Here is a 23,982-nt window from a genome sequence, read left to right on the forward strand (position 1 = left end):
ATGAAACAATGTCTTCAGAATCCTGAAAGAAAAGCCTAAGGGTAGAACATAGACATTTTCAGACATGCAAACTCTGGTACACCGTTATATTTGTGACCAATCAAGTTAAGAATTCTCTTTTTATATTTGGGGAAATTCCCACATTATGAATGCTGCCTTGCCTTTCTACTGCAGCAAAGACAGGCATGTGAACTAAGCTCTTTCAGTCAGACACTTACACAGAAAACTTCCAATTTGAAGAATGTGAGGAAGTTGAGTTTGCACAGGATCTATTCCCAGAGGAGGGAGGTGAGAGACAGTGAGCTTTCAGAGGCAGCAGTGGCTAGGTTCCAGTTGGTAATGTCCCTACTCAGGGTCTTTGGTGCCTTTGACCAGAGGAGGTATTGGAAGACCTTAATATAGATTGTTGGATAATGTGGGTATTTTTCCCAGATGCACCATCTTCAAACCGTATTCTCTGGTCCTCCTAGAGATTCTGTGAGCTACTTCATAATCTCTAAGGAAGCTTCCAAGGATGTTCTTGGTGGATACGCTCCACCAAGACAAGAGAGTAAACCAGGGAAGAAGACTGGGTCTCCCCAGACCCAGGGGCTATGACATAGTAGAGAAGGAAAGGGAATCCCCAGGATTACAGTGACTAGAAACTCCAGAATGCAGGCTGTGCAAAGACCTAAAGATTAACCAGCCCAGATTCAAGTAAACATATGGAAGGCTCCACGAAGAATATTTCTGAAAAGAGAAATTTGATTTAGTAACTGATGTGTTTTATGTATTTAGAAGAGATTTACTCTACTGGAAATGAATCTGGGAATGAATTAAAATGTATAACCAAATAAATGAAATAATGAGACAAGTATTAAATATAGGCTAAATAATTTTTTTTACATGAAAGGCAGTGTAATCGTAGTAAACTACATGATTCAGCTGTAACTAATTTTATATGGTAAATATTCAGACAATCAAAAATTTTGATATAGCTATATGAGAGGATGGGGGAGGGGCAGTCTATGTGTGCTGTGATAGAGCATAAGGGAACTAAACCAATGTCTTTAGTAGTATGAGAGTCCACAATATCTTAAACCGAAAAGTCTAGAAATATTGGGGGGAAAAACAGAAACAGCTAAAATACATAAGAGGGATTGCCTTTGAGGAGTGGGAATGGGGACAGGATGTATATTTGTCAGGGTTCTTTAGTTACATACTACAGAATTCACTCTATTTAGTTTAAGCCAAAGGGAATTTTTTTGAAAGTATTAAGTAGTTTGCAGAATCTCTGGGAGAGTCCAAGAACCAGGCTTACATGCTACTCAAGAAATGTATTTCAAATTTACTGACAATTCAGGGACACATATGTTAAAAGTTGCCTCAAAACTCAGTAGACTAGGAGATAGGGGGTCCAAGAAGACTTCTGGCTCTGCCTTTCTCACTGCCAGACACCACTGTGACTGCCACAGTATCCACATAACAGAGGATGTGAAGGCCAAGTCCCAGTCTTGGTCATGATTTAATCTATGCTGTTCACGCTTGACACTTCCTACCATGTATCTTTCTCTATATCCACACTCTTAAATAGAAAATCCACACCAGAATATTGGCATTTGAGGCACAAAGGGTACAGGAAAATTCACCTTAAAAAAATATCTTTTTATCGTGTATCTTATCAAGAAGGGAATGTTGAGCATGCAGGTATCTTGGAGAGAGAAGGAAGCACATCTCATGGGAGGAACTTATTACGTTAAACACATGCCCATGAGAGATGAAAGCTAGCTGTCAAATAAAACATTCTGGAGAGCTCCCACCTCAACAGTTGGTGTTAAGAACCCAATAAATGGCCCAAGCAAATACCGTATTTCCCCATGTATAAGACGCACCTTAATTTGGGGCCCGAAATTTGAAAAAATACATATTTTACATAAAGTTATTGAACTCAAGTTTTATTCATCATAAAATTCATACAACTCATCACTGTCAAAAACCTACAACCACTGTATAAGACGCACCCAGCTTTTAGACCCCAAAATTTTCGAAAAAGGGTGGGTCTTATACATGGGGAAATACGGTAGTTCTCATGGAGTGTAGAGGGTAGAATCTTCACAGGGTCCATGGGGAAGGATGACTCAAGTAGGAGATTCATCTAGAAAGCAGTGGTTATAACTTAGAAAAGGAAGAGAAGTGAGGGAGGTAAAGCATAGGGAAAATGTCTAGAAGTATTTGATTGGAGTCAAGAGTTTGTATAAGAAACTACAGAGGGATATAGTTAAGAAAACAAAAAGTGATAAAGATGGTGGTTTAAACACAAGCATTTACTTTGCTCCCTCCCAAATGTCACTAAAATGACAGGAACAGGATTTTTGTTTTAAGAATAACTTACAAAGAGAGAAATGGTAAAGGAGATAAGATAGTAGCAAAATTTGAAAACGGATGAGCAGGAACTAACTGATTTATCAAACCCTGAAAAGTTGATCTTAAATTGGCAGTGAGGAAAGCCAAGAAAGAAGCAACACAATTTTCTCGACAGTACCCCAAAGGCTTAGGATTTCACAGTACTACGTACCTCTGGATGTGGCAGTTAAAATGAGACTAAGTAGGATTTGTTGAAAGTCTAAGAAGAAATTAGAGCCTTAGATCCCCTCCCTTCCTTTGGGTAGCAGGATAAACTGCTCCTCTCTCACCCTGACAAGACTGACCTTCATTTTCCAGAAAGGTGAAAAAGCTGATCTATGGACTGGGAATTCCCAGGAATCATTAAGAATGTGATTGTCGTTAAGAATCATTAAGTTGATTTAGTTGTCTTCATTCCCTTTCTAGCTTACATTCCCCAGTGTTTTAACAGAATTATTTGACCGAGTGAAGAAATTTAGCCCACGAGTCAAATACTGTTTTTCTTCATCATCAACCTCATGTTCTCATTTCCTTTTTCACCCAAACTAGATTCGATGGCCCATCATTGTCCTCATTCTCTTGTGCCTCTACCCCGTCCACCAGGACCCTCGTCCCTTCTCTCTGAGAGACACTTGCTTGGAAAAACCCTAACCCTGATGCCACCTTACTATTGGGTTGTCGGAAAAGTCATGACGCATTTTTGCAACGAAAAACATAGAAAAAATACGTCATGACTTTTCTGACAACCCAATATTTGCTTTCTTTCCGTCTTTTGAATGCTCCTTTTCTATGGGGTAAAATTCTGTCACGCTGAATTAGTTCTTGTGGGGCTGCCACCTGTTGTACAAAGCTGTGGGGAAAAATACCAAAGTTATACATTGTGAGCTAAGGAAATGCATCAAGACCAAGGCACACACAGTACCCCCATTTCTTCAGCATCCCCCCCAGAGAGGCATCCCATGTTCAGGAGAGATGCTGGATATGCCTTGGGTTTTGCTCTAGTGGAGGGGCCCTTCCCCCATTGTTCTTCCTTCATATAGGGCTTTGATGACAGCAACTTTATCAGGAAAGAGACATACAGACTGCTGGGGGGAAATCAAGCTGCTTAGATGTCATGCCAGCCATATACAGACATTGTCTGGGAAAGCCAGAGGCCCTGTACTTTAGGAGGCAGCTGGGGGGGTGGGACCTTGGGTCCTTTTGGATGGTATAGTCCTCCAGCCATAGGAAGAAAGCTATTATTCCCTTGGGAAGCTCTTTGAGCATGAGCACTTCCCATCCCGCTGATAAGGGCTCTGAGCTAGCTCATTGTTCAGGCATTCCAGGGTGGACATCTAGGGTCATTTTGGATAATGCTGTTCCTTCATAACAATCTGTCCCTAAGACTCTGAGTATTCATAGGGCATATCTGGAATAGAAAAGAGTGATGTTATTTGACTCGCACCCAATCTAAATTAATTGCATTTGTCATGCTCCTCTTGGATGAGTCAGATCATCATCCACTTCCCCTCCCCCACCTCCATTTATTAGCAATAAATTCTATAGAGACCAAAAGATTGTTTCGCCAGCTGTAACCCTCCATTCATCAAAAGGAGAGGAGTGTACTGACCCTCCTTATCTTACCCTCTGCAGATTCCTTGATGCATGAGGGCCCAACTGGGGCAGAAGTTCCAAGAGCTACTACTGCTTACTCAAAGGGCCCCTGATATTAGCATTTGGGTCAGCAGTAAACATTTACTCTCATAAAAGCCACAAGCAGGTGGTTACAGAGAGCAAGCCCTTCCTTGGCTATTTTTGCGCCAGGCCCCAGACTCAAAGGAAACAAGGATTTATGTTTGCTCAGAGAAGCCAAATGGTAGTGACCTCCCTAGGGATGGGGGTGCTAGAGGATTGGGCCCCAGCCCTTGCTTTCTCTTGTCTGAATGGACCTCTGCTGCCAAGACTCAGGGAGACCATGGGAGATGTGGGGGTGGGGGGAGTCTTATTTTGAGCAGTGGCAAGCAAGCTGATATTTTGTAGCCTTATGGGGGAGACTGCAGGATGAAGAAGATTAAATGCCTTGATCTCTAGAGGGAATGGGATTATCTCCTTGCTGGGAGCACCTTCTCACCATGGTTCTTGTGCAGACCTAAGTGCTAATGGTGTTTCGTGCCCTGACAGTTGTGCTAGCTTTACTGTACTACTTTCCCTCCCATTCTGGCAGCTTTCCCAGGGAACTCTTTCTATTCTTAAGAGGGCCCTGAAATTTGTATAACCTTCAGACCCCCAAAACCCTGGATTTCTTCTTGCTTTCTGGTAAACTTCCAGGTAGTTTATCCAGAACCAGTAACTCAGAAATTACAAATAATTTTATAAGGTGACTCCAAGTGGATTCAAAATCTCTAGGAAGTCTCCTCTTAGTTCACACACCAACTTAAGATAGGAGTAGGCATGTTTGTGCCTCCTGACTGGTGAATCAAGGTAATTTTCTTGTACTAGGGAGCCCAGCATTAACCCCTCAATGTCATCTGGCAGCCATTCCTCCATCTTCAGTTATATGCTGTCTTCTGTCTTCATAGCAATTCCTCCAGTCACAGTAGCTCTCTCTGGCTGTGGAGGGCGTCGTTCGTTTCAGCTTACAAATTGTTTTTATTTTTAAAATATGATTTCAGACTTGTTGAGGGGTGGCAGTCCTTTCCATCCTAGATTTTCTTATAAGTAATCTCAAAGAAAAAAAATTTTAGGTAAAATACCTATGTTTTGTGAGCTGATAACACTGACAATGAGGGCATTTCCTAGAACATGGAAGGGTGTTTCAGTTGGGAGATAGACAGCTGATTGGATTCAACTGTGATTGGACGAGGCATAATGGAATTAGGGTGGGGCCAATTTGACTAGAATTTTGAAGACACAGGTATGGGTCTTGATTATCAGTATATGTTTCATCTGGAGATGTTTTCTTGAGAGAACAATCATCTCTATTTTTTTCTAAAACAAGACTATCAAGAGGAGACCTTCCTGAGAAGGTCATATTTGAGCTGAGACTTCAAGGAGGTAAGAGTTGCCTGTGTGCACAGGCCATCAGGCAGGAGAATACCAAGCATTTTTGAGACACAGCCAGGAATATGGTTGGAACTGAGAGAGCAAAGGGTGGGGCAGGAAGAGGTAGAGTCACAAGGTAATGGTGGGCCAGATCATGTAGGGACCTTAAGGACATTTGAAGGATTCTAAGAGGGAAGCAGTAGACGTGCCCGAAGTTTGAGAGGGGAAGATGAAATAGAATATTTGGAGAGTGGAAAAATTTAGAAATCAGGAGAGTGTAAGAAGATTATACTCTTAAACAGTGTTAAGGTACCACTTGAGATTGCATTAATGAAATAGTTGCTGATGCATCTTTTTTTTAACTTTAATAACGTTTCTTTTGTTTTACTATTAAGAATGATACTTGCTATTTATATTTTACATTGAAACCCTGTACCTTACTTATAGAAGTTTTTGTGTTTTTTTTTAAAGATTTTTATTGGGGAATTGGGGGGTTGGGAACAGCGCTGGGGAATTGGGGGAAGGGGAACAGACAAGTTGCTGTCGTTTTGTTCTTCAGTCTAGTTGTGCAGGACGTTGCTTCACTGGCCCAAGTTGGCACCATCATTGCGCTCTTCCTGGGAGAGGCACATCAGTCACCGGCTTCTGGATGGCCACTCACTGTGGCTGCTGGCCACTCACGCTGGCTGCTGGCTACACACGGTAGCCCATGGCAACCCACTGCCACAGGGGCTGCAGCCTACGCCGCCGCCAGCGACTCACAGCAGCCCAGCTCCAGGTTGAGCTGTTGTTCAGCATCTTAGCTGTGGAGGGCAGTGTCACTGGCCCTCATATGTGGGATCCGAACCGGGGCCCTCTGGCGTCCCAAGCCAGTTCTTAACCATTGCGCCACTCGGCCAGCCCTAGAAGTTTTTTCTCAATGTTTTACAAGGAAACATTTTTTAAATGATGAATGGATGTTGAATTTTATCAAATGCTTTATGGTAACTATAAGATTATGATATTCTTCATTTGTTAATATTCTGAATTATATCAAGAGAGTTTCTGATGTTGAATCATTCTTGCATTCCTGGGGTACATCCTATTTGGTAATAATGTATTATTCTTTTAATATACACACATTGATGTATTTGATTGGATAATATTCTGTTTGGTACACTTTCATCTATGCTTATAAATAAAGATGTCCTATAGCATTATTTTTTGTTATCCTTTTCTGATTTTGCTTTCAGACATAAGAATAGACTCTTTATATACTCTGAAAGAATTTGCATAATAGGAGTTCACTGCTTTTTAAGTCTTGGGGGTCATACTTTGAGCCAGATTTTTATACTGGGGTAGTTGAGCTTTTTAGTTTTTCTTGGATCCATTTTGGATATATTTCCTCTCTAGAAAATTGTTCTCTTTTGAAAATTTTGATGTAAAATTGCTAAGGTTCTCTTTTGAGATTTAAAATATTCTCTACTGTATTACTAGCTTTGTGCACTATTTAATTCCTAGTATTGGTTATTCCTAACTTCTCTCTTTTCTCATGATCATTTATACCCAGTTTGTTGCTTTTATGAGTCTCTTCGAAGAACATTTTTGGTCATCTCTTTGTTTTGCATGTATTATCATCCATTGATTTCATCTTTATTCTTTGCAATTTCTTTACTCTTCCTCCTCCTCCTGTTTTTCTAGCTTTTTTTTAGTTGCATGTTTAGTTTTTTAAAAGATTTTTATTAAAATATAGCTAACATACAATATTATATTAGTTTCAGGGGTACGCCATAGATATTCAACAGTTATATACCTAAAGAAGTGATTACCATGATAAGTCCAGCAACCATCTGTTACCGTACCACACTATCACAATATTATTGACTACATTCACCATGCTGTACATTACATCCCAAAACTTAGTATTTGTTTTATACCTGGAACTTTGAACTTCTTATTCCTCTTTATATTCCCCCCTTTAAATTTTCCAATTATAGTTGACATTCAATATTATTTTATATTAATTTCAGATGTACAGCATAGTGGTTAGACATTTATATAATTTACAAAGTGATTCCTCTGACTAGTGCCCATCTGGCACTATACATAGTTATTAACATATTATTCATTATATTTCCCTATGCTTAACTTTACATCTCCATGACTAATTTATTATACCTACCAATTTATATTTCTTAATCCCTTCACTTTTTTCAGCCTGCTCCCAACCCTCTCCCATCTATCACCCGGATAAATCTAGTACCCATCTGACACAATACACAGTTATTACAATATTGTTGACTTATATTCCTTATGCTGTACCTTACATCCCCATGACTACTGTGTAACAACCAATTTGTACTTCTTAATCCCTTCCCCTTTTATACCCACCCCAAAACCCCTCCCTCCTGGCAACCATCAAAATGTTCTCTGTATCTATGAGTTTGTTTCTGTTTTGTTTGTTTATTTTGTTCTTTAGATTCCACTTATAAGTGGAATCATATGACATTTGTCATTCACTGTCTGGCTTACTACACTCAGCTCAATACCCTCTAGGACCTATCTTGTATCCATCTTGTTGCAGATGGCAAGATCTCATTCTTTTTTATGGCTGAGTAATACTTCATTGTATATATGTACCACCTCTTCATCCATTCATCCATTCAGGGACACCCAGGTTGCCTTCATATCTTGGCCATTGTAAATAATACTGCAGTGAACATATGGATGAGCATGTCCCTTTGAAGTAGCATTTTGGGTTTCCTTGGATGACTATCTGGAAGTGAGATTACTGGGTCCTTCTTTGTCGCTTGTTATAATTTTTGTTTTAAAGTCTATTTTGTCTGGTATAAATATTGCTACCCCAGCTTTTTTTGTTTGTTTCCAATTTCATGAAATATCTTTTTCTATCTCTTTAATTCCAGTCTATATGTGCCTTTCAATCTGAAGTGAGTCTTTTGTAAGCAGCATATGTAAGGTTTTTGTTTTCTCACCCATTTAGTAACCTGTGTTTTTTATGGGAGCATTTAATCCACTTACATTGAAAATAATTATTAATAAATATGTAGTTGTTGCCATTTTATTATTCATATTTTTTATTTATTTTTTCATCTTAAAGAAGTCCCTCTGAGATTCCTTGTAATACTGGTTTGGTGGTGATGAATTCCTTTAGCTTATTCTTGTCTGGGAAGCTCTTTATCTGTCTTTCGATTCTAAATGATAGTTTTTCTGGGTAGAGTAATCTTGGTTGTAGGTCCTTGCTTTTCATCACTTTGAATATTTTGTGCCAATCCCTTCTGGCCTGCTAAGTTTCTGTTAAGAAATCAGCTGATAGTGTTATGGGAGCTCCCTTGTAGATAACTGCTTTCCTTTTGCTCCTTTTAAGATACTCTCTTTGTCTTTAACCTTTGACATTTTAATTATGATGTGTCTTAGTGTCAACCTCTTTGCGTTTATCTTGTTTGGGACTCACTGCACTTCCTGGGCTTGTATATTTATTTCCTTCACCAGGTTAGGGAAGTTTTCCATCATGATTTCTTCAAATAGGTTTTCAATTCCTTCTTCTCTCTCTCTCTCTCCTCCTTCTGGTACTTCCTATGATATGAATGTTGGTATGCTTAATGTTGTCTAAGAGGCCCATTAAATCATCCTCATTTTTTTGGATTCTTTTTTCTTTTTGCTGTTATGATTGAATGTTTTCTGCTACCTTATCTTCTAAATCACTGATTTGATCCTCTGTTTCATCTAACCTACTGTTGATTCCCTGTAATATATTCTTCATTTCAGTTGTATTCTTTACTTCTGACTGGTTCTTTTTTATATTTCCTATCTCTTTGTTGGAGCTCTCCCTAAGATCAGTGAGCATCCTTATAACCAGTGTTTTGAACTCTATATCTGGTAGATTACTTGTCTCCATTTTGTTTAGTTCTTCTGGAGCTTTGTTCTGTTCTTTTATTTGGGACATGTTTCTTTGACTCCCCATTTTGGCTGCCTCCCTATATTTGTTTTTATGTATAAGGCAGGCTGCTATGTCTCCCAGTCTTAGTAGAGTGTTCTTATGCAGTAGGTGTGCTGTGGGGCTCAGTGGCACAGTCTTCCTGGTCACCTGTGAGCTGTGCACTCCAGGTGTGTCCCTTGTGTGGGTTGTGTGTGCCCTCCTCTTGTTGTTGAGCCTTGGTTGCTGTTTGCACATCAATGAGAGGGACTGACTCTCAGGCTCATTTGTTGTGAGGACTGGCCGTGACTACAGTGGAGGAGCTTTAGTACAGGGGCTGACCCTACAGAGCAGGATCTGCTTCAGCAGGGCTGTGGTACATGTCTAGTCCATCCCTTGGGTGTGTCATCCTTGGAGGCAGCTGGGTGATGCTCCAGCTAATTTCAAAGCTGGTCACTGGCACACCAGCCCCAGGGCCACCTGGGAGGGGACCTGCTGCGGTCAAGTTTAGCTGTAGCCCGTGCCCCACCCAGGGCCACCCAGCAGGAACCACAAAGCAATTGCATATGGTTGTCACTCCCACTGTCCTTGGAAGCACCTTGAGAGGCCAAGCTGTGAACCAAGGCCGGCTGCCACTATTGCCAGGTTTAGGGATGCTCAGCCAGAGGTATGGAACACACCCCAGACAGGTGCTGCTTGTCTGGGTTCTGTGAACCTTTGAGAGACCCTAGGAAAGTCTGCAGCATGAGCCAAGGCAGGCAGTTTGTATGAAAAAGCCACTGGAAGCAGCTTGGATATGCCCAAAAGTTGGTTGGGGCAGGGTCTCGAATCACCAAGGTATGGCGAACAAATGGAGTTAGCCAGCTTGATGGAGACTCAGATATGGTGGCTACCTGCTTCTGCACACCTGCAAAGGGAAGGGCTCAACAAGGAAACAATGTCTTCCACCAGGTCCTCTATCCAGGAGAAAGCTGCCCCTCCAGCTCTTGTCCTGCAGCCAGACAACTTATCTCGCCTCCTCCCCCCCCCGCCCCCGTCTTTTGTCCCTGTCACCTCTCCAGCTGCTGCCGCAGCACTGGAGCTCAGAGCCAGTGATTCTGTCAATGAGTAAGACTGTGCTTGGTCCCTTTAAGAGGAGCGCCTGGGACTCCAGTCACCCTCTGTCTCACTCAGTCACAATCTCCACTGGTTTTCACAACCAGATATTATGGGGACTTCTCTTCCTGGCACCGGACTGGGGAGTCTGCTGTGGCGCTGGGACCCCTTGCTAGTTCAGGGGGAACCTCCCTAGTCGAGATAGCCCTCCCGGTTTTTAATGGTCACACGTGGGTGTGGGACCAGCCCATTCCCTGTCTAGTACCCCTCCTACCAGTCTTGAGGTGGCTTTTTCTTAGTTGTAGGGCTTTGGTTCAGCAAGCTTTCAGACACTTCTTAATGATGGTTGCTCTGTAGTTTAGTTGTAATTCTGATGTGGTCGTGAGAGAAAGCAAGCACAACAATTATCTACTGTGCCATCTTGACCAAAACTCCTCTAGCTTTTTCAATTGAATGTTTAGTTCATTTATTTCTAATCATTCCTCCTTTTCCTTTTAATACAATGCAATATGTCTCTTACTCTTCTTTAATGCTTTTTACCCTAAACTCTACTTTTTAAATAAACATACAGAAATTTGTGAAAGTCATCATAGCTTGATGAATTATCACATTAGCTATTCTGATGGCTGTATAACCAGCATCTGGGTTCAGAACAGATTATTAACATCACTCCAGGGATCCCCTTCTGCTTCATTTACAATCTCTTTCCCAAAGGTAACCACTACTCTGTCTCATAACATGAATTACTTTGCCTCCTTTTAATCTTTATATTAATGGAATCTTGGAATAAGTATTATTTTGAGTATGGATAATTTTGTTCAGAATTATGTTTGTAAAATTATTCCTATACTGTCATGTAGTTTTTGTTTACTTCCATTGCTGTCCTGCATTCCATTGTATGAATACACCACAATATATTTACCCATGCTACTGTTGATGGACATTTGAGTTTTTTCCAGTATTTGGCTACTAGAAATCATGTTATGAGCATTCTTGAATGTGACTTTCAGTTCACAGCTGTACACATTTCTTAGGCATGTGGTAACAGTTGGATCATAGCACATGCATATGTTCTCTTTTACACATGCATATGCTCAATTTTAGTAGATACTGTCCGAGTAATTTTCCAAGGTGAATGTAATGATTTCCATTCTCTCTACTAAGGCATGAAAATTCTAATTGTTCCACATCCAGTCATTTCTTGTATCGTCCATCTTATAAAAATGTAGCCTTTCTTTGAGTGTGCAATAATAGCTCATGGTGGTATTTTATTTGTAGTTCCCTAATAACTTTTTACAAACATTAGTTTTCAACTTTTCTGTATTCTCTCTTTTAGGTTTTGTTTACACACCGCTCTGAAGACACTGCATTTGGGATACATATGCGGAACTGGGTGATTCAATAGACCTCAAAAGGCCAGAGCCAGATTCCAACTGAGGAACATAACAGAGTCTCAGGCTCAGCCAGCATCAGCTCTGGGCAAAGCTTCTGCCCAGAGTGGAGTCTCCAGGTGAATCAGCACACCTAACAAACATTATTATCTCATTTGCAGAAAAGTCCACTAGTGGGTCCTGCTGATTCATAGATACTCAAACCCATTTTTGAAAAAGTAGAATTTTCCAGCATCCTCAACAATCCAAAAAATACATAAAACCTTGGGAGTTTGTTACTTATTGATGGAAGCTATGAAGTCTAAGGCCAACAGTGCTCAGAACCCGAGTTGTAAGATAATGATATTTCATCCAAACAAAGAAGAGTTTCATGATTTTGATAAATATATTGCTTACATAGAATCCCAAGGTGCACATCGAGCTGGCCTGGCCAAGATAATTCCACCCAAGGAATGGAAAGCCAGACAGGCCTATGATGACATCAACGACATCCTAATAGCCGCTCCCCTCCAGCAGGTGGCCTCTGGGCGGGCAGGTGTGTTCATTCAATACCACAAAAAGAAGAAGGCCATGACAGTGGGGGAGTATTGCCACTTGGCAAACAGTGAAAAATATCGGACCCCACCACACTTGGACTTTGAGGATTTGGAGCGAAAATATTGGAAAACCCGCCTCTATGCTTCACCGATATATGGCGCTGACATCAGTGGCTCCCTATTTGATGCAAACACTAAACAGTGGAACCTGGGACACCTCGGAACCATTCAGGACCTGCTGGAGCAGGAGTGTGGCGTTGTCATCGAAGGCGTCAACACACCCTACCTGTACTTCGGCATGTGGAAGTCCACCTTCGCCTGGCACACGGAGGACATGGACCTTTACAGCATCAACTACCTGCACTTTGGGGAGCCCAAAACGTGGTACGCGGTGCCCCCGGAACACGGCCAGCGTCTGGAACGCCTGGCCAAGGAGCTTTTCCCGGGCAGTGCGCAGAGCTGTGAGGCCTTCCTGCGGCACAAGGTGGCTCTCATGTCACCCACTGTCCTCAAGGAGAATGGGGTCCCCTTCAGTCGGATCACTCAGGAGGCTGGAGAGTTCATGGTGACGTTTCCCTATGGCTACCATGCCGGCTTCAACCATGGCTTCAACTGCGCGGAGGCCATCAATTTTGCCACCCCTCGATGGATCGACTATGGCAAAGTGGCCTCTCAGTGCAGCTGCGGGGAGGCCAGGGTCAGCTTCTCCATGGACGCCTTCGTGCGCATCCTGCAACCCGAGCGCTACGAGCTGTGGAAACGCGGGCAGGACCGGGCTGTTGTGGACCACGTGGAGCCCACGGCGCCGGGCAGCCAGGAGCTGAGCGCCTGGAGGGAGGGCCGAGCACCCAGGAGAGCCACGCTGGGCCTGAGGCACCTGCAGCCCAGCAGGGCCGTGCGCACCCCTCAGCGGGCGGTCACCGGCAGTGGGCCCCGCCGTGGCCATGCCCCTGTGCGCCAGGCGTCCTCGCGCCCCTCGCGGGCCCGGGGTTCTGTCTCTGCGGCCCAGGCTGGGGCTGCTGCCGCCCACAGCTTCCCCGAGCCCAACCCTTCATCCCTGCCGCCAACCACTAGTCATTCTGCCACAGATATCCAACCAACTGGTAGATGTGGTCGTGGTCGTGGTCGTGGTCGTCGTCGTCGGGAACCGGAGACTCAAGAGTCCATTGTCCAGGCCCGGGCTAAGAGGCGCCTCTCAGTGGGCACTGCGCGTGAAGCTCCGGACCTCGATGCTAAGCACAGCTAAACCCTGTCCCCCCCCCACCCCTGCAAAGGCTTCCGGGTGGTGCTGTGCCCCTATCCCCAAAGCCCAGGGTATGCCTTTGTTCCCTACTGCTCTTTTGTTTGGAGACTCATTGATACTGGTCACGTTTACATCTCAGAGCTTTGGGAGAATTTGTATGTCACTGGTCTTACATGAGAGTCCCCATTGTTACCTCTAGTCGGGTTGAGTCCGTGGTATTTACCAAGTTCGCCATAGTTCTCCCTCCCAGACCCTGGAATATCTTTGGACATTGCTAACTCCTGTGTAGCCAACTGAGGCTTCATCCCTTGGATACTCTTGTCGCTTTGCAAGCTAGGTTCTGCTGAGTTTGCTGGAGCCTGATCTACCCAGACTCCCATCCTCTGGGACAACGTTGGATGTTGCAGAGCTTCTGAAGATCCTGGGCTTTGGTTCCCCGCCAATCTCCCTCCCTTTTTTCCTCCTCCCTGTCCTGCTTCCTTGCAAAACTTGGCCTTTTTGACCAATTAGGTCAGTAGAGCTCAGAAAATAATTTATGATCTTTCTGAGTTATTGATGTGTTTAAAATGTGTTATCAGTATTTGTTCACAAATATATTAAAAGTAACCAAAATGTTAATATCTGACTTTATTTCTAATATTATCCATTCAACCAATTGTGTCATTGAATTTATTGTTTTCTTCACTTTTCTTAATTGTATCAACCCATTTTAAGCAAAACTTATTTTTATGGGCTGGTAAATAGTGTGGTGTCGGTGAATGAAGTTGAAGGTGGTAGTTGGGTTCTGGCTGGCTGGCTGGCTGGGGGGATTTGGCTTGCGGCCGTTACTGTAAGGATGAGTTGGTGGAAATCATCTGGTACTTGGCTGGGCAGTAGGACGCAAGTTGCTGGGAAAGATGAACAAGCATAGGACAAAAGTGCCCTCATCAAAATATCTTCTCTCCAAGCCTCCACTGCTGTTTCAAACCTGTATGTATATTTCAAGTGGTTAATGCATTGATTAATCCTAATAAGTCCACAAATAAATGAGCAAGATAATTTTAATTGGTCATAGGTGCTGTGAACAAACTAAAGGAGATGGGGCAATAGAGCAAAATGGGCAGGGGTTGGCCTGGGTCCTGATGAATAGGGAAAGCTTCTTAGACCAGGAGACCTTTCCGAGACCCAGCTGACAAGAAGGGAGGTCCAGGGCTGATTTCCACTTAGAGGAACAGCAAGTGCAATGGACCTGATGGGGACCTTGGTGTTTTTGTTTGTCCAGGAATAGAAAGGAAGCTCATTTGTGTCTGGGGTATAGAAAGGAAGAAGGAGAGAGGCAGGGTCTAGGGTATGAAGGGCCTTGTGACTCATGTTGAGTATTTGAGTGTTTTTCAACTTGAAATAAGGCATTGGAAATTTAAAACCACTTGACATGATCTAATTTATGTATTTAAATAATCAACTTAGTTCTGTGGACAATATGGGGACAGGAGAAGTAGAGTTGATGGTTACTTAGACTTAGGCATTAGTATTGAAAATGCACAGAAGTGGACAAACTCGGAATAAATTTTGGAAATAGAAAATGATAGTTTGAATACAGAAACATTTCAAAGAAGCAAACCACCTTTCCCCTCCCCCTGACACCCCCCCACAGAATTTCAGTAAGGCTCAGGAATGTGAAGCACTCTATAAAACTGAAGGCAGGAGTAATGAAAAAGTAGTGACTGTTTGAAGTACTGATGGAGGAGCAGCAAAAACCCATGTCACACCCATACTACCACCATGCAGCTAGGCAACTTTATTTTTCCTAATGTAACAGGAAACGGAAGTGTATTCTGTGGAAAATCACACCTGAGTCTGAACGCAGGGACTCCAGGCACAGTGGAGGATGGGAGTAAGATACCTGACTTCAGAGGAGGTATTGAGATGCTGGAACCACAAGATGGAAGCAGGCTAGAATCACCTGAAAGGTGGCAGCCCTGGAGAGCCACTGGCAAGAAATAAACTTTTATGGGAGAAGTAACTGAGATCTTGAGGGGTTTTTTTTGTCTTTCAATTTAAGCTAATTGTGCATATGGCAGTGCAGAGAAATAAAGAAATTCTGAAAAAGTCTCTGAAGACAATAGAAACTGAAATTCTTGTTATAGTTCAGAAATATTACAGTCTTTTCCCTGGCAGATAGATGCTCTGGAAATCCTAAGATAAAAACATTTGGGTTTTTGAAGAATAAGAAAAAAAAATTTTTTCCAGAAATTAGTCTCATATTATACTCATATTTTCACTCAGTTACTTTCATACATTTTTCATTTATTTTGTCCAATAAGACGCACAATATTAAGAATACAGTTGTACCAAAAAACTGGTTTCTAAGTCTTCTTGAAAGGACAGGGAGCTGGGGATGGTGCTGGAGGGTAGTCTTCTAACAAATCTATTCAAAATTCTGTTTTCATGCCTACACAATTTGGACACTCAATTTGGACCACTCTTCTCCGTAAAAGATGCCCATATCCAGCTGTTTCTCCATGTCCAATAAGTTTTTGCTATACTTGGTCTTAGAAAAGCAAAGGACACTGATCATGAAAATTACATAAAGGTGAGACTAGAGCCACCTTTATCTCTCTGCCATGATCTCTTTCCCAGGCCTTTCTTCTGAGAAATAACAATTATGAGTTTAGTGTATATTCTTCAAGTTTAGAGATTGAAAGTCTTCACAGCCAAAAATCATCTGTCATGTGTGATTTTATCAACTTTTCCCCGCCACTACCATCTTTTTAAAAAGTCAGTATTAAATTTACAAGATCTAAAACATTGTTATATGTAGATCCTAGTCAGTCCAACAAAGTCAACTACATCTGTGTAATTTTTTATTAATTCTCCTGCTGATAGGCAATAAGATTATTTCCAAATCTTTGTTAAGTTAAACAATGCTTTACTAAATAGCTTTGTACATAGAAATAGAATTACTGTCTTGTATTAGTGTTCATTTTCAACTTTTCTAGGAACAACTGGATTGGCCTCCAATTTCTACCTCCATTGGCAGTGTGGGACAGCTCTGGTTTCTCCAATTCTTGGGCTGTTTTTATATTGTCATTTTTCTTCATCTAAACGGATGAAAACTACTGCCTCATTGCATTTCCCTGATTACTAGTGATCCTGCACATCTTTTCATATTTATTGGCCATTTGGATTTCTTCTTTTGTGAATTGCCTACTCTAAGGCTTTGCCCACTTTTTTGAGGTGTTGTTTTTTTTTATTGATCTGTGGTAGTTTTGTGATTTGCAGAATACTGATTCATTGTCTATTTTATGTATGATAAAAAAATTTCCCCTAGTCTGTAATTTCTTTGAATTTTTTTATGTCATTATATTAGGGTTCTCCAGAGAAACAGAATCAGTAGGATAGACACAGATATATTATATGAGGAGCTTTATTACAGGAATTAGTTCAAGTGATTATGGAGGCCAAGAATTCCCATGATCAGGCAGATGGGCTGCCTGTAAGCTGGAGAGCCAGGAATATGGTGGTGTCATTCAGTCTGAGTCTGAACACCAAGCCTTGGGCTGAAGCCCCAGGAACCAAGAGTACCTACAGGTATATAAGATGTCCCAGGGTAGGCAAAGAAGAAAGTGTCAGCTCCAGCACAGAATGAATTCGTCCTTCCTCTGCTCTTTTGTTCTATTCAGGCTCAGAATGGTTTGGATGATCCCACCTTTATTGGTGAAAGCATCTTTACTCAGTCTAGTGATGCAAATGCTAATCTCTTCCCAAGACACCCAGGCAGACAAACCCAGAAATAATGCTATACCAGCTGTCTGAGCACCTCTTCACCCAGAAAAATCCATACATAAAAATCACCGTCACATTTGTCACTACATTGGAATCAGTTAAGTATATTAGACATTTCTATCATGGTGCTTTGGTTCTTTACGACATTTTTTTCACCCTGAGTTCATAAAGATGTTCTTCAATATTTCCTCTCATAGCCTTTAAAAATTATGTTTTGTATCTTCAGTCTATAACCTATCTCAAATGCAAGTAAGTATCACATATTGAACAGTCCATTCCTCCCCACCAGTTTGGTATGCTACCTCCATTATATACAGATTCCCACATATACATATATTGTGTCTGGCTGTTCTGTACATAGATGTATTTATCCACTGCAGCTCAAATATCACAGTTTGATAAGGGAGAACCCACCCCTCTTCGTTCTCCTTTTAAGAATCTTCTCGGAGATTTTTTTTTTTTAAGATTTTATTAGGGAATTGGGGAAGGGGAACAGTGCTGGGGAATTGGGGAGGGGAACAGCCAAGTTGCTGTCCTTCAATCTTAGTTGTGGAGGGTGCAACTAGCTCAGCTCCAAGTCCAGTCGCCATCCGGCTGCCTGGCGGCAGCTCAGCTCACAGCCACTCAGCTCAAGGTGCCGTGTTCAATCTTAGATGCGGGTGGGCATAGCCCACCATCCCGTGCAGGAGTTGAACCGGCAACCTTGTTAGGAGCACATGCTCTCACCAGGTGAGCCATCCTGCCACCTGTTGACAGCTCAGCAGCAGCTTGGCTCGGTTGCAGCTTGCTTGCCCATGTGGGAATCAAACCCGCGACCCTTTTGCACTGTTGCTCAGAGCTCGCTCGAGCTCTTGACCAACTGAGCCACTCAGCCGGCCCTTAGAGTTCTTATTTACCTGACTCCACCACTTAGATCTGTCACCTTGAGCAAATTGCTTAATGTCTCCTTGACTCAGTTTCCTCATCTGAGAAAGAAGGCTAATAGGATTTCCCTTATGGCTAATAGGGTCAGTATGAAGATTAAGTTAGCTATTCTATGCAGAATACATTGAACAGTGTCTGGCATTTGATAGTCACCATATGGTTTAGCTACTTTTAATAATATTTATAAAGAGGGACTTCTGTTCATCAAAAGATATGAAAAAGAGAGTGAAAAGACAAATCAAGGAGTGAAAGATTGTATTACTTATATCCAATTAAGAGCTAATATCCAGAATATATAAAAAAACTACTACAAAGACAGAAAGACAGACAGCCCAACAGAAAAAAAGACAATACTTGATTAGACACTTCATGAAGGAGCATGCCCAATTGGCTGATAAACATGAAAAAAATTGCTCACCCTCATTAGTAATCAGGGAAATGCAAATTATAATGAGATACCCCTATGCCCTCACATGATTGTCTAAAACTAGAAAGGCTGATTATCACCAAAGGTTTGCAAAAGTAAAGAGCAATGAGCACCCTCATATGAAGCTAGTGAGTGTATATTTGATAAAAACTGTTGAAAAACTGTCTGGCAAGATAAAATTTGAATTCACGTAACCTATGACCAAGAGATCCACTTTAGGCATGAGTGAGGGGTGCTCCAATATACAAGTGGAAGAGCATTCAGAACAACGGTGTAAGAGGCCAAAAGTGGAAACAACCCAAAGGCCCAGCAACAATAGAGATGTTCACAGGATGGAATACTTTACAGCCCCGAAACAGAACAAAGTCCAGCTATATGCAACAACATAATGAAGGAAAAATACACACAAAAGAATACATTAAAGGACAAGAAATATGATCCTATTTTTTAAGGTCTTATCAAAAATGGGTATAGTTTTAATTTTCTATTGTTTATGAAAATTAATACGCCTGTAGTTAAGATAGATTTATTCTAAGAGGCAGATGGAGCTGTACTCCCAGAGGTGGAGCACAAGTCAGGCTCCTGGATGCCTGGCAATGTTGTATTTCTTGACCTGGGTGCTGGTTCCACTGTTGTTCACTCTGCTAGTTATTAATATATGTACAGTTAAGCTGTACATATATGCTTTATGACTTTCTGTAAGCACATTATAGTTCATAATTTTAAAATGTTAAAAAAAATTCCTGTTTTCTGCTTTAAAAAATTATCATGTAGTGGTTTATAGAATCATGTGGTTTATATGTGCTGAATTGTTTTATAGACTTTAAGAAATATAGATTATATTTCTAATTTTCCTCATTCTAATATTATTGATGCCTTCTTTTGTTTATTTGTTCTTTATTGTATTACATTTAGTAAGACTTTATTTCTTTAGAACAGTTTTAGATTTACAAAAAATAGAGCAGATCGATTTCCCAGATAAAACCCCCACCCCACCCCACCCCACTCACATTTCCCTGTTATTAACATCTTACATTACTATGGGACATTTGTTACAATTAATGAACCAATACCAATATTCGTTAAAGGCCATGATTTATTCAGATTTCCTCAGTTTTTATCCAATGTCCTTTTTCTATTCCAAGGTCCCATGCAAAATACCAAATTACATTTCATTGTTATGTCTTTTTGTTTCTCCCAGCTGTAACAGATTCTCAGGACTTCTCCTTATTTTCAACAAAATGTATAGAAACCTGACAATTTGGGGGAGTACTGTTCAGGTATATTGTAGGGTGCCCCTCTTGGAATTTGCCCGATGTGTTTCTTATGATCAGGGTTTATGAATTTCCTGGAGGAAGATTACAGGGATCAAGTGCCATTTTTATCACATCATATCAAGGACATATACTATCAATTTGGGACTCTCGATGTTGACCTTGCTGAAATAGTGTGTGTCAGGGTTCTCCACTATAAAATTACTACCCCCACCCCCACTTGCATTCTGTGCTCCTGAAGACAGTCAATATTCGCAGCCAACTTTCAGAGGGCAGGGTGTTACTCGTCTCTCCTTTAGGGTGGAGTCTTATATATTAATAATTTATTTGGAACCTTCTGCAAGAGAGATTTGTCTCTTCTTCCCAATGTTTTATTTACTCAACCATTTATTTATATCATGAAGACTCATAGATACTTATTTTATACTTTGGGTTATGATTTAATACTACTTTATTTTGCTGCTGAAATGGTTTCCTTTGGTTCCTGTGCCCTCATCAATGTTTGTTTTTAGCATGTCCTTAATTTCAGGAATTACAAGATGCTCCAGGCTCATGTTGTGTTTTTCCTGCCCCAGTCCTTGAAACATTTTTTCTTTCCTCAGTATCACCAGTTCTTTATTTTAATTTTCTTTAAAAGTGTCAGATTTCTGTTTTTATTAATCATCTATATTTTTGTATATGTTTCTTTTCCCTTTTGTTTATCATTCTATCATTATATTTATCTTTCCTTTTCTTTTGCATGATTCTGTGTTTTGTTGGTTTTTTTTTTTACAAACAGCTTGAGTTGAACATAAAAATCAATAGAGTTTTAGATGTTATAGCAATATTATTGTAGATATTATGTGGGTATTCACTTTCAAATATGTTTGGGTTCGGTTTTTTTTGTTGTTGACTTTCAGTTTAGCTTCTGTGATCAAGATTGTCCTCAGTATGTTGATTCTAAGGAATTTTTATTGATATTTATTTTTGTGGTCTTATACTGGCAAATTTTTATAACTTTTATATGTATTGAAAAGCATTTTCATTTGCTATGCGACTTGCAAATTATATGGTCAAAGTTTTTAAAGTTGTTCAAACTTTAATAGCATTATTAATTTTCTTCTCTGCTCATCTACCAGTTTCTGAGAGAATGTTTAAAAAAAATAAAAAACTCCCACCATGATGACAAATATGTCAGTTTTATCTTAATTCTCAGTCTATGTGGTTAGATGCATAAGTTCATCACTGTAATAGTTTCTTAGTTTTTCTTTTTGATAATTGTAAGAAGTCCTTCCTTTATACTATAAATACATTTGATATTAATTACTGCTTTATCAGGATTTTGTTGTTGTTTACTATTTGCATGGTTTTACTTTCCCTCATTTATTTACTCATTACTTTACTCATTTATTTTTAACCTCTTCATTTGCTTTGTTTTAACATTGCTTCTAAAAAACAAAAAAGCAGCTTTTCTTTTGATGGACACCACTGAGTAAGTATGGTTAAAGTCTCCCCTCCTGCCGTCATGTAAGTCAGTCTCCCACAGAGCCAGAACACCTGTGGAAGATCTTCAATGGAGGTTTGAGTTTTGAAACAACCGATGAGAGCCTGAGGAGCCATTCTGAGCAACAGGGGGAACGCTCACAGACTGTGTGGTGATGAGAGGCCCAAACACCAAATGCTCCAGAGGCTTTGGGTTTGTCACCTATGTGACCTGGGAGGAGATGGATGCAGGCATGAAGGCAAGGCCCCACAAGGTGGATGAAGAGTTGTGGGACCAAAGAGGGCTGTCTCAAGAGAGGATTCTCAAAGACCTGGTGCCCACTTAACTGTGAGAAAGAGTTCTGTGGGTGGTATTAAAGAAGACACTGAAGAGCATCACCTAAGAGATGATTTTGAACAGTGTGGGAAAACTGACGTGATTGAAATCATGGTTGACAGAGGCGGAGGCGAGAAGAGAGGCTTTGCTTTTGTAACCTTTAATGACCAAGACTCTGCAGACAAGATTGTGATTCAGAAATACCATCCTGTGGGGGTTTCATTCATTTGCTAGAGCATCTCACAAAACTCAGAAAAGATTTTACTTACTACATTACCAGTGTATTATAAAAGGACACAACTCAGGGACAGCCAGATGGAAGAGATGCACGGGGTAAGGTACAGGGGAAGGGCACAGAGCTTCCACGCTGTCTCCAGGAAGGCCACATGTTTACCAACACCTCCGCATGTTTACCAACCTGGAAAATCCTTGAACCCAGTCCTTTTGGGTTTTTGTCTTACTACTGACCGGAGACGCCACGAATCGAGGGTGGGGGGGGGGCAGTGCAGAGAGCAGGGAGGAGGACAGATCGCGAAGTCTGACCCTTCATCCTCGCTGAATTGAGTCTTTTATTAGAGATCAAAGAGCAACAGGTGGTAGGAAATAACAAGCACGCCCCTAAGGCTAAGGGAGAAAATGCTTAGTCTAAGAGCTGTTTCCTAGCTCAAGAAGAACAAAACAGTTCCAAGGCCGTGGGCTTCACACACACTGTTTTCAGGGTGGGAAGAACCCAGCCTCCCTCGGCTGACCGCCGAGCTTTTGTTCAGGCGGTGACCTTACAGTCTTGGTCTGGGACCTATGTGGAGGAGTCCCTAACGTGTCCCTATAGGTTTTTAGAGAGGTTTTATGATGAAGTTATGACTGATGAAATTACTGGTCATTGGTGATTAATTTAGTCTCCAGCCCTCCCTTCCCAGGGGCTGGGGCTGGGGAGGAGGGGTGGGAATTAAAGTGCCAACCCTCTAATCACTCCGCTGGTTTCTCTGGTGACGAGCCCCCATCCTTAGGTGACTGTGGAGCATTCCAAAAGTCGCCTTACTAACATAACAAGAGACACCTTTATAAGTCTCATCTCTTAGGCATTTCCAGGCCTGTTAGAAGCTCTGTGCCAGAAACTGGGATTATATTATTATAAATCACAATATCACATAAAATATCTTATTTTAATGTGCTTCTTTTAACTTGTTTTATTTTCTGTGATTTATACTTTATCAAAGTTGCATGGATATTCACGAGTGCCATATTTTCATGGTGAAATTTAGCCTTTAGCTTTATAAAGAGCCCTTCTACGCACCTTTGAGCCTCAACTTTAGTTTGCCTGATATTTAGATCCATGGCTCCTGCTTTCTGTTTGTATTTTGTTTGATAGGGTTTTGCCTGTTCTTTTACTGTTGACTTCTCTAAATCACTTTGTTTTAGATTGTTAAAAGATAAACTGAGGCATATTAAAAATGTTAAGAGTTTATTTGAGCAAAAATAGATTTTAATCAGGCAGCGTCCAATCTAGCAGATAGAAAGGAGCTCAGAGGAGCTGTACAAAATGAAAGTCTTTTATAAGCAGAAGGGAATTGGAACAAGGAAGTTATATTATACTAGGCAAAAAACGTGGGTTGGTTAATGTAAGGTTACTTTCCTTTAGGGGATGGCAGGGCTCTATCAGGCAGATTACCAGCTAGTGCTGAGCAGGTGATTCATGACTGACAGGTTTAAGATTTCATTTCTGGAAAAAATGAAAACTATAGTTAAGTCTTGGTTTGGTGATGTGGAGCTTAGCATAAGTGACTCCCTTTTGATCCTGTTGTCTTGTTTTTACCAAGATATACCTCTTTTATATAATTCTGGTTTTAAAATATTTTTTTTGGATTTTACCTTTCTTTGTTTTGTAGATACACACTAGGGATAACAAGTTTAATAAACATCAATACAATTACAAACATTCCTGAGGCAGCACTGGCTGACAGACTCACTGGGCAAAGGGTCTAGTTTCAGCCAGCAATGGCCTGAGTGGTGGCCTGGAAGGTAGGGTGTGTCAGAGTTGCAGGACTATGAGAAGTTCCTGGGGCTCAGTTGTGGCCATAGCAATGGCCAGTGGAAGCCAGGGGCCCAGAAGCTCAGATGTGATTTGGGGATGAAGGGGCTAAGCCAGGTTCTCAGCATCATCCAATGTTGCCCCAGATTACTGTGGGGGCTAGAGGCTGTTAAACAAGTACAAA

The 23,982-nt window shown here is 41.3% G+C and overlaps 1 protein-coding gene and 1 pseudogene across 1 annotated transcript in view; both read left to right on the forward strand.

The window, feature by feature from the left end:
* LOC109390558 (lysine-specific demethylase 4D) overlaps nt 1–14,199 on the forward strand; it is a 29,477-nt gene extending 15,278 nt beyond the window's left edge. Inside the window, exon 3 of the mRNA XM_019657174.1 lies at nt 11,748–14,199. Coding sequence (XP_019512719.1) covers nt 12,088–13,584 — 1,497 coding nt within the window. The 5' untranslated portion in view covers nt 11,748–12,087 and the 3' untranslated portion in view covers nt 13,585–14,199. The remainder of the gene's footprint in view (nt 1–11,747) is intronic.
* A 7,287-nt stretch (nt 14,200–21,486) lies between these two features.
* Nucleotides 21,487–23,982, forward strand: part of LOC109390538 (heterogeneous nuclear ribonucleoprotein A1-like) — a 3,522-nt pseudogene continuing 1,026 nt past the window's right edge.

Source organism: Hipposideros armiger, unplaced genomic scaffold (genome assembly GCF_001890085.2).
Source record: "Hipposideros armiger isolate ML-2016 unplaced genomic scaffold, ASM189008v1 scaffold_274, whole genome shotgun sequence".
In the NCBI taxonomy this organism is placed as follows: domain Eukaryota; kingdom Metazoa; phylum Chordata; class Mammalia; order Chiroptera; family Hipposideridae; genus Hipposideros; species Hipposideros armiger.